The sequence below is a fragment of the Salpingoeca rosetta genome (genome assembly GCF_000188695.1).
Source record: "Salpingoeca rosetta unplaced genomic scaffold supercont1.11, whole genome shotgun sequence".
Lineage (NCBI taxonomy): Eukaryota > Choanoflagellata > Craspedida > Salpingoecidae > Salpingoeca > Salpingoeca rosetta.
Window position 1 is genome coordinate 419,955 of NW_004754923.1, and position 10,000 is coordinate 429,954.

General features: G+C 55.1%; 4 protein-coding genes across 4 annotated transcripts in view; 2 read left to right on the plus strand and 2 right to left on the minus strand.

Moving 5' to 3' along the window:
- Positions 1 to 2,711, minus strand: part of PTSG_12213 (uncharacterized protein) — a 7,850-nt gene extending 5,139 nt beyond the window's left edge. The window contains exons 1-6 of the mRNA XM_004994044.1: positions 2,416 to 2,711; positions 1,875 to 1,973; positions 1,492 to 1,609; positions 958 to 1,341; positions 390 to 761; positions 54 to 135 (exon numbers count right to left, since the gene is read on the minus strand). Of these exons, the coding sequence (XP_004994101.1) occupies positions 54 to 135; positions 390 to 761; positions 958 to 1,341; positions 1,492 to 1,609; positions 1,875 to 1,973; positions 2,416 to 2,516 (1,156 nt within the window). The 5' untranslated portion in view covers positions 2,517 to 2,711. The remainder of the gene's footprint in view (positions 1 to 53; positions 136 to 389; positions 762 to 957; positions 1,342 to 1,491; positions 1,610 to 1,874; positions 1,974 to 2,415) is intronic.
- Positions 2,712 to 3,121: 410 nt separating this feature from the next.
- Positions 3,122 to 5,156, plus strand: PTSG_04786 (calreticulin). The gene is made up of 2 exons (XM_004994045.1): positions 3,122 to 3,376; positions 3,685 to 5,156. Exons 1-2 carry the CDS (start codon positions 3,295 to 3,297, stop codon positions 4,815 to 4,817), a joined length of 1,215 nt encoding a protein of 404 aa, XP_004994102.1. The 5' UTR covers positions 3,122 to 3,294; the 3' UTR covers positions 4,818 to 5,156.
- Positions 5,157 to 5,269: 113 nt separating this feature from the next.
- On the minus strand, positions 5,270 to 7,819 carry PTSG_04787 (uncharacterized protein). Its single transcript, XM_004994046.1, has 6 exons — positions 7,522 to 7,819; positions 7,160 to 7,277; positions 6,670 to 6,842; positions 6,400 to 6,450; positions 6,161 to 6,228; positions 5,270 to 5,955 (listed from the first exon to the last, which is right to left on the minus strand). The coding sequence occupies exons 1-6, from the start codon at positions 7,684 to 7,686 to the stop codon at positions 5,790 to 5,792; spliced, it is 741 nt and encodes a 246-aa protein (XP_004994103.1). The 5' UTR covers positions 7,687 to 7,819; the 3' UTR covers positions 5,270 to 5,789.
- Positions 7,820 to 7,843: 24 nt separating this feature from the next.
- PTSG_04788 (uncharacterized protein) overlaps positions 7,844 to 10,000 on the plus strand; it is a 5,250-nt gene continuing 3,093 nt past the window's right edge. Inside the window, exons 1-6 of the mRNA XM_004994047.1 lie at positions 7,844 to 8,104; positions 8,491 to 8,565; positions 8,668 to 8,809; positions 9,085 to 9,214; positions 9,474 to 9,633; positions 9,943 to 10,000. The exon at positions 9,943 to 10,000 is cut by the window's right edge and continues 318 nt beyond it. Coding sequence (XP_004994104.1) covers positions 7,977 to 8,104; positions 8,491 to 8,565; positions 8,668 to 8,809; positions 9,085 to 9,214; positions 9,474 to 9,633; positions 9,943 to 10,000 — 693 coding nt within the window. The 5' untranslated portion in view covers positions 7,844 to 7,976. The remainder of the gene's footprint in view (positions 8,105 to 8,490; positions 8,566 to 8,667; positions 8,810 to 9,084; positions 9,215 to 9,473; positions 9,634 to 9,942) is intronic.

Consider the following 10,000-nt stretch of genomic DNA (forward strand, 5'->3'; position numbering starts at 1 on the left):
CACACACAAAGACGACACACACACACACACAGATCCACAGCAGCACAACCGACCCTTTGAACGGCCCTTGTCGTCCTTGACAATCTTTGTCTCTGCCAGCTTGCCAAAGCGGCTAAAAATGCGTTGCAGGTCATCCTATGCACGTGTGTGTGTATGTGTGTGTGTGGTGTCTTCCGTGAGCGTTTCCAGAGCAGACAAGCACAATGTCAAGCGCGTCGCGCTGCACACATACACACGCACATACACACGCACACGCACACGCGCGAACATAATCACACATACACCACCCATGCACACGCACACACGCACACGCACACACGCACACATACACACGCACACATACACACGCACACGCACACCACACACCACCACCGCAACGGTTAAGGCACCTCTGTTGTTGAAAAGTCGAGGTTGCGGACAATGAGGCGTGCGTCCTTCTTCGTCGCTTCGGGAATCTCCGCCTTCTGCTTGGACTTGAGGCGAACAGAGATGGTGCTGCCGTGCAGCTCGTGCTGGTCCAGACGCAGAACAATGTTGCGCATGAACTTGGTGGTCGCGTCAGTCGTGTTGGTGAATGTCACGTGCGCGGTGGTTTTGTCCACCATGGTGATCCCCTTGACTGTTCCATACTTGCGCATCTTCTGGAACAGCTTCTTCTTGTTTGTCTGTCGCGATAAGTTCTTAATGACAATGGTGCGCCTGTCTGCCTCTCGCTGCTCAAATGCCGCCTTCTCCTCAGCTGTCATTTCCCGCGGGACAGCCTGTGGCGTTGAGAAGAGCAAGGATGCGTGCACACGTGATTGTTTCGTCATGTGTGTGTGTGTGTTTCGTCATGTGTGTATGTGTGTTTTCTGCGTGAGCAGGAAAGAACAGAGACGCACGGCCAGCACGCACAGCCACACAGACGTAGCCAAGCACATACACGTGAGCGAACATGCGATTGGCACAACAGCCCACCTTTTCTTTCTTCTGCTGCTTCTCCTTTTTGTCCTTCTTCCCCTTCTTGTCTTTCTTTGTTGCCTTGGTGTCCTCTGCGTGCACTTGCGAGTGCGCCTGAAGTTCCGGCTCATCGCCCACCTCTTCCTCCTCCTTGATGTCTTCCTCTTCCTTGATGGCAACGACAGATCTGCGTGGAAGCATCGCCTTTTCATCCTCATCCAGCTCATAGTCATCATCGTCATCGTCACCGTCGTCGTCATTGTCGTCTTCGCTCTCTTCCTCCTCTTCCTTGGCCTGTTGGTGCTCTTCCTGTTGTTGAACCTCCTTTGCCATTGGCTCTGCTTCCTCGTACTTCATCTCCTGCATCTCCTGCTCCTGTTTGGGCCGCGGCGCAGGCGCGGGCTGTGTCGAGGGAACAATCCGTGGTGAGTGCAAAAGACGATGACGCGCCTCTCAGCTGTAACACAAGGGAAACACGCAGGAAACAGCGGCAAACACATTCAACACAGAAACCAGGCGTGCGCAGCGGAGACAGGGAAGCTGCGCACTTACGCCTTGAGCGCCTTTGCGGCGGGCAAACTGGACAGACATGGGTCGGCCGTGCAGCTTGTGGCCGTCGAGCTGCTTCTGTGCTTCCATCGCATCCTCGCGCATGCCAAACAACACATACCTACAAGCACGCAAGGAAAAAGCCGGTGTGGGTTGTATGTTGTATGTATCCACAGCGTAACGCCATTCACGCAGGTACAAGCGATTGTGAGTTGGAGCAACTGTAAATTTGGGCGCGTGCACACAGCTTCGCTTCACACTATAATCGTTCCAGAAACACTCCCCACGCACGCGCGCACACACGCACACACGCACACACACACACACGCACACACACACGCACACAGCAAGTGGCGGCTGGTGCTGGTGACCCATCAATATCGTACCCGAATCCACGGCTTCCGCCTTGCGGTGTCTTGACGATGAAACATTGCCGGACGGGCCCAATGTCGCTGAACACATTCTCCAAGTCCTCAGCCGTCACCCTGGCGTTGCGTGGAGCACACATGACATGAAACAAGACGCGCACGTGAGAGCACACAAAGAGAGAGAGAGAGAGAGAGAGAGAGAGAGAGAGAGTGTGTGTGTGTGTGTGTGTGTGTGTGTGTGTGTGTGTGTGTGTGTGTGAGTGAGTGAGTGAGTGAGTGAGTGAGTGAGTGAGTGAGTGAGGGGGGGGGGGGAGAGAGATCACGTCACAAGTGCCAGTCTGGAACGGCACTGCTAGCAAACAGCTGCGGGTGCGCCCACGCACACGCGCCACCTGAGCGAGCAACAGGCGGAGCTCAACAAACACAACCAGCAAACCAGTTGTACATCCAACAGCCAAAGCATCTTTACACTTCTCACACCCTTCTCACGCCCCCTCCCACCAGCGTGCTTCCACGCGCGCCCCTCAGATGCTGATCGCAATCGGGCGCAGCAACGTACGAGAAGGCGAGGTTGCGCACAAAGAGGGTGGCAACGGACATGTCCGTGCCTGATCGCGTGCCCTCTGCAGCGCGCAGCTTCCTCTGCCTGCGGGAAGGCATCGTGGCAGTGTCTGCTGGTGGTCTGTCTGCGGTGTGCTGGTTGGTTTGCTTGTTGGTTTGCTGTGTTGGTTTGCTTGTTGGTTGTCCTCTCTCGTCTTTTTGCTCACCAACCAATGTGTGCACGTGTGTTGTGTTGGTGTGTTGGTTGTTGGTGTTGCCGAATAGAAACTGGATTCAGTCCAATTGCTTGTTTGTAGACGATTTGTTTATGTTTTCATATAACAATCGACTGTGCCGTGTGTGTGTGTGTGCGTGTGTGTGTGTGTGTGTGTGTGTGTGTGTGTGTGTGTGTGTGTGTGTGTGTGTGTGTGTGTGTGTGTGTGTGTGTGTGTGTGTGTGTGTGTGTGTGTGTGTGTGTGTGTGTGTGTGTTCAAGTTCTTCTTCGCAGTTTCCAGGTTCCCCTTGCACATACAATGGCTGACTCGAAGTCTGCCTGCACACACACACGCACATACACACGAAGACACACACACACATCCACATACACAAAGACACACGCCGTAAATTGTCCGGAGAAAACGCGTCGGGAGTGGTTTGGCTGACACGTCAGCGCTTGAGAGAGGATAATTGATTGAAAATATACGTCAACAATCGCTGGGGCCTGCAAAAAAAGCGTGGCACGCCCACCCTCACACCAAGCCCACAAGAGAAGCTGCCAGCACCACAACACACCACCAAAACACACACCCCAAGCAAGCTGGCTGCCAGTGGCTTGGCTATCGCTGTCGCGGGCATTCTCATCGACCCAACATCGCATCCAACACTCCAGCACCGCGTCATGTACAAGCTGCTTCTTGCTTCGGCGGCGCTCCTCGTCGCCACGGCCTCTGCCGAGGTCTTCTTCCAGGAGTCCTTTGGTGGTGAGTGTGTGTGTGTGTGTCCATGTCTGTCTCTGTGTGTGAATGTTCTCGCTGTGCGCTGTGTTTGAGTTTTGCGAACCCCGCACTGCTATGCTCAGTATGGTTGTGTTACATTAGCTTCACCCACACAGATGCATGCACACATGCACGCACACAAACACACACATGCACGCACTCATGCACGCACACATACACACACACACACATGCACTCATATGCAACCCCCCCCCCCTTACACGCTCACTTCTCCTTTCCCAAACACACACACACACATACACACACACACACACACACACACACAAATGCAGATGGCTGGGAGGACCGCTGGGTTGTGTCCAAGCACAGCGACGACTATGGCAAGTGGGACGTGACGGCCGGAAAGTACTACAACGACGCCGAGGAGGACAAGGGCCTTCACACCACGCAGAACGCCAAGTTCTACGCCATCAGCGGCCGCTTTGACGACTTCTCCAACAAGGACAAGGAGCTGTACGTGCAGTTTGTGGTGAAGCACGAGCAGAACATCGACTGCGGTGGCGGCTACGTGAAGCTGTTCCCCGCCAGCCTGGACCAGGAGGACATGCACGGCGAGTCCCCCTACAACGTCATGTTTGGCCCGGACATCTGCGGCCAGGGCACGCGCAAGGTGCACGTCATCCTCAACTACAAGGGCGAGAACGTGCAGACGAAGAAGAGCATCCCCTGCAAGTTTGACGAGGCCAGCCACCTGTACACGCTCGTGCTCAAGCCCGACAACACGTACGAGGTCCGCATCGACGGCGAGAAGGTTGAGGGCGGCAGCATCGAGGAGGACTTTGACATGCTTCCCCCCAAGATGATCAAGGACCCCAGCGTGAGCAAGCCCGAGGACTGGGTCGACGAGAAGGAGATCCCGGACCCCGAGGACGAGAAGCCCGAGGACTGGGACCAGCCCGAGCACATCCCCGACCCGGATGCGGAGAAGCCCGAGGACTGGGATGACGAGATGGACGGCGAGTGGGAGCCCCCCATGATCCCCAACCCAGAGTACAAGGGCGAGTGGAAGCCACGCATGATCCCCAACCCAGAGTACAAGGGCGAGTGGGAGCACCCCATGATCGAGAACCCCGAGTACGAGCCCAACGACTCGCTGTACGCCTACGACAGCTTTGGCGTCCTTGGCTTCGACCTGTGGCAGGTCAAGGCCGGCACCATCTTTGACGACGTTCTCATCACCGACGACAGCTCCGCCGTGGACGCCGCCGTCGAGCACTTCAAGCAGCGCGCCGAGGGCGAGGCTGCCATGAAGAAGGCCGAGGAGGAGGCTGAGGCCGCAAAGAAGGCAGCGGAGGAGGCAGCCGCCAAGGCGCAGGAGGCCGAGGAGGAGGACGACGAGGATGAGGATGAGGAGGAAGATGACGAGGAGGAGGACGAGGACGAGGAGGCCCACGACGAGCTCTAGACGTGTTGCTCATGGACGTGTCTTTGTGTTGTTGTCCAGTTTGTGTTTGCTTGTTTGTTGTCTGGCTGCCTGTTCATGTCTTGGCGATTCGAGGCGTTTTAGGCACTGCTTCGTCATTCCACGTATCCATCTGCAACCCTGTACTCTTTGCTCTCTCTCTCTCTCTCTCTCTCTCTCTCTCTCTCTCTCTCTCTCTCGCATATCCTTCACAGCTACACGCGCTGCGTGTTTTCGTGTTGTCTTTTGTCTGACACCTTATACTCTGTGTCCTTGGTTGTGCCGTGGCCCGCCCATACATGCCCAAGCTTACAATTGCGAAGATAAAACGCGACGCGAAGAAATATGCTGGTGCATGCGGTTCTTTGTTGCTTGTTTTGTAACTGAGGAGAGAGGAGGGTCGCAAGCACACGTACTATCACATTGGTGTGATGCGTGTCAGGCAGGTGGGGTGCTGCTGTGACATGACCTGACGCCCTGACGCTACGCGTGTTGTTTATTGCTGTTGGCTTTGTTGCTGTTTGGCACGATGCGGGCACAAACGCGTGTGCGTGGAAGCAGACACGTGATGAACGGCGGAAGCAAGGGGTGTGTGTGGGGTGGGACAAGGAAGAGCAAAAACAAAAGGGAAAAGGGACGAGATGCATGTGAGTGGGATTGGTTAACACAAGAAGAGAGGTGACGCAGCCGTGGCCAAACAGGCATGCGCGACAGCGATGAACGGATGGGCGAATGCACGACGAACAGTGGCGGTCAACGCGGCCATGTAAAGGAAAGAGGAAGACAGCACACGTGAATACAGCAATCAATTTTAACAACACGGGCATTTGTGCGTTCGCCAATGTAGAACGACAGCGAGGGAGCACCCCACATGGATGCAACAGACCAGGAAAAAAAAAAAAGAGGGTCATTTCAAAGCAACCAATACGCGCCGTGTGTGTTTGCAAATGTGTGTTTGCAAATGTGTGCAGTGGCTTAGAGAGATGTCTGCTCTGTGTGTACAGAGGCAGTTGTTGGGGAGGCAGTTGTTGTGTCTGGGAATGCGTACTCTGGAGGAAGAGCGGAGGACATGAAGGCCTTCACTTTGGGGTAGATGATATTCGTTTCACTGCCGGCAAACCGCTGCACAATGTGTTTCTCCCTGATGTCATCATCACAGGCAGCAGGAGAGATGAATGGTGGGTGGGGTAGCGAACGGACTTGGGGAAGAAGAGGAGGGGGGGGGGTCGAAGGGGAGAGACGGGAAAAGGGAAGCAGATGAAGCAACGCACACATGTACACTCGCACACATGTACGCACGCACACACACACACATACACTGCAGGAGAAATGCACGCATTTGGCACCTGTAGAAGTCGAGGACGGGCTCCGTTTCGCGCGAGTACGTCTCCAGCCGATCTTTCACCGTTTCGGGCTGTTTGTGGACACAACGCGGGTGGTGAGTGATTGATTGGTGGGAGATGACAGTGGGAGATGAAAGAACGGAAGGAAGACAGAGACCTCATCGAGAACATTCATGAACGCGAGGTTGAGATGAAACTTCGTGAACATGCACAAACTCCCAAAAGCGTTGGTGGCGTCATACCTCGTCATCTGGGCGGCGCTGGAGTGGATCGCCCGTCTCGTCGTCGAGGCCCTGTTGGTGATGGATCGAGTAGAGGAGGGGCAGTTAAGACCGAAAGCAAGGGAGCAAAGGGAGTTGCGGACGTAAGCAGAGAAGGCACGGGAGGGCACAGAGCAAACACGCGACTCAATTGCAAGCTGCATGAGCGCACAGTTCTCAGTCAGGGTTAACCAAAGCAGACCCAGGTGCAAACCATGCACAAGCTGTTGCACACGCGTGCGCAGGACGCACGTCGACTTTGGGTGGGTTGAACGAGAGGTTGTAGATGCGGCCAGAGGGCGGGTGGTAGAGGCGCTCGCTTAGCCTCTGCACGATTGCGTCAAAGGGAACGTCAATATGAAGCACGGCTTCCGGCGGTGCAATCTCGTGCAGGGCTTCAGCCTGCGACCGTGTTCGAGGATAACCTGCAAGGAAAAACGCAAGGAAGGGGTGGGGTGAATACATGTGTGTGTGTGTGTTGTGTGTTTGTGTGTGTGTGTGTGTGTGTGTGTGTGTGTGTGTGTGTGTGTGTTTGTGTTTGTGTCTGTGTGTGTGTCTGTGGTGTGTTTGTGTATTTGTGTGTGTTTGGTGTGTTTGTGTATTTGTGTGTGTGTGTGTTTGTGTGTGTGTGTGTGTGTGTCTGTCTGTCTGTCTGCGTATCTCTCCCTGTGTATGTGTGTTTGTGTATGGACAATAGTGTCACGTCAGTGATGAAGCGAGAGGGAAATACAGGGTTGCGTACCATCGAGGATGAGTGGTTTCGAGCAGAGGGTTTGCATTTTCGCGCGAAGCAAGTCCAGAACAACCTTGTCTGGTACAAGCTTGCCACTTTGCACCAAAGCCTCGACCTGTTTTCCACGCTGTGATGGCGTAGTGCACACAAGCGTCAACCGAGTGAACCGAGTGAACAAAGCAAGGCGAGGCCAGGCGCAAGGGTTGCGTGTGTGAGCTTCAACTCTGAAACCAACAGCAAGACCAACAGCAAGTGCCAAACCAACAGCAGGTGTCAAACGACCGCAGGGATAGCATTGCACTGCACCATCAAGAACACACCTCACACCATCAATCCATCAACCACCACAACCCAAGATAATCGCGCTGCACCTCTGTCTTGGCGGCGATTTCTTGGCGGATGAGATCACCTGTGCCAACCACAACCATGCCAAAGTCATCGACAAGGCGATTGCATATCGTTCCTTTGCCACCACCTGGTGGCCCAATGATCACAAACCGAGATGCATGCCTCACACTCCGCCACAGCGCTGCCATCGTAGTCGGTGGGTGGATGATGATGGGAAGAAGGGGGTGATGAGAGGAGGTGCAGGGACTGTGGTGGACGTCTCTTCAGAAGAAGAAATGGAAGAAGTTGCGCTGTCCGTCCTGCCTGCCTGCGTGTTGTGCGTTGTGGGGATTTGCTATTTCATGCTGTCGTGTGCCGTTTGTTTGGGTTTGGCGGGTTGGCTCTTGTTGTGGACCATCTCGTCACTGACCACTGGCATCACTCGCTACTCATCACCGGCATCTCACATCCACTGACACCGCCCCACTGACCAACCGGGATGACGGACAGCGAGGCCAAGACGCGGGGGCGGGAGCCGCTGCCGTTCCAGTCGAGACGTTCTCCAGTAATCAGCATGCGCGGTTGTGCAGCTTCCACACAGCCCATTGCAAGCGCCATTGGAACGCGGTGTGTGTGGATGTGTGGATGTGTGTGTGGATGTGTGTGTGTGTGTGTGTGTGTGTGCGTGTGTGCGTGTGCGTGTGTGTGTGTGTGGATATGTGTGTGTGTGGATATGTGTGTGTGTGGATATGTGTGTGTGTGGATATGTGTGTGTGTGTGTACACCTGTATCTGTGGGTGTGTACACCTGTATCTGTGGGTGTGTACACCTGTACCTGTGGGTGTGTACACCTGTACCTGTGGGTGTTTACACCTGTACCTGTGGGTGTGTACACCTGTACCTGTGCGCGTGGTGCAGCTTACAGATATGGATCGTTTCAGATGGACAGTACCCCATGTTAACACCAATGCATCCCGTTGTCCCTAATCATAATCACATCACACCTGCCTCAGGATCTTGCAGCAAGGTGGCAATGCCGCTGATGCGGCAGTGGCAATGGCCGCAGCCCTCAACGTTACCGAACCATGGTGAGACACACATGCATCACGCTGGACTTCGTTTCCATTGGCCTTGTGTGCTTTCGCCATGTCAACCACATGCACGCTCACTACACGGCCGCCGTGGTGCAGCTCCACCGGCATTGGAGGGGATTGCTTCTGCCTCTATTTCGATGCAACAACGAAGAAAGTCCGCGGACTCAACGGATCTGGACGCTCTGCCGCAGCCACATCCCTCGAGCATGTGCGACAGCTTGGACACACAGGAAGCAAGGTGTGTGTTTGTGGGCAGGGAAAGGGGTTATGGCTGTCTGTGTGTGCCTGTGTCTGTTGTGTGTGTCTGTACCTGTGTGCGTATGTATGTGCCTGTGTGCGTATGTATGTGTGCGTATGTATGTGCCTGTGTGTGTGTGTGTGTGCCTGTGTGTGTGTGTGTGTGTGTCTGTGTCTTTCCGCCCTTTTTCCTGTCCCTCCATCAATCCGCTTGCTGCATTGCTGTCTCACCTCTGCGCTCACCGCACGGTTGCCTGTGTTGTCGTGTTGGCGCAGTTGCCTGCCGATCATGCCCTTTGCGTGACCGTTCCTGGAGCAGCGGCTGGGTGGGTCGACACCGTCGAAGCTTTTGGCACCATGTCTCTACGGCAAGTACTGCAGCCGGCCATCGACCTTGCAGAAGAAGGTGCTGTGGTAGCTTATGCTCGTGCTTGGGTTTGAAAAATGCCATGCTACTCCTCAAACAAGCCTCACACTGGTTTCCACGCCGTCCGAGCAACACGGCCGTCCTTGGTTGCGCACACACACACACACACACACACGCACATACACACACACACGCACATACACACACATACACACACATACACACACGCACACACACACACACACGCACGCATACGCACGCATACGCACGCATACGCACGCATACGCACGCATTGCAGGTGCACCGATCCACCACATTACGGCGCATGCGTGGACGGGCGGTGCAAGGAAACTGCAGCGTGATGACAACCCGCACGGGGGCGCGCTGTTGATGAGCAACAGGGAGGCGCCAAGCGAGGGCGAAGTGATGGTTATGAAAGACCTCGCAAACACATTCAAGTGAGTTGCGCACTGGTGGCGCCTTTGTTGTGATGCTGCACAGCGCACAATAGCTGCCTAGCGTGTGTATGCAAGCCTGTCTGCGCGCGGGGGAGGCGGGAGAAGTGTAGGTGTGGGTGTGAAGGGAGGCATGTATCTTGTCGTCTTGCGTACGTTGCACTGTGAAACATCACTGGCTGTGCTGCGATCCCCAACACAGTGGTCTCAGCAGTCTGCTCGTACTTGCTTTCATCACAACTCGCGCAAACCATACCATGCACACTCGCCTCACCAAACCATACAAACCCAACCTGCCCCCCCCCTTGTCAGGCTGCTTGCTGAGCATGGTAAGGCCGGGTTCTACGAAGGCCGCGTTGCCGAGGCGATT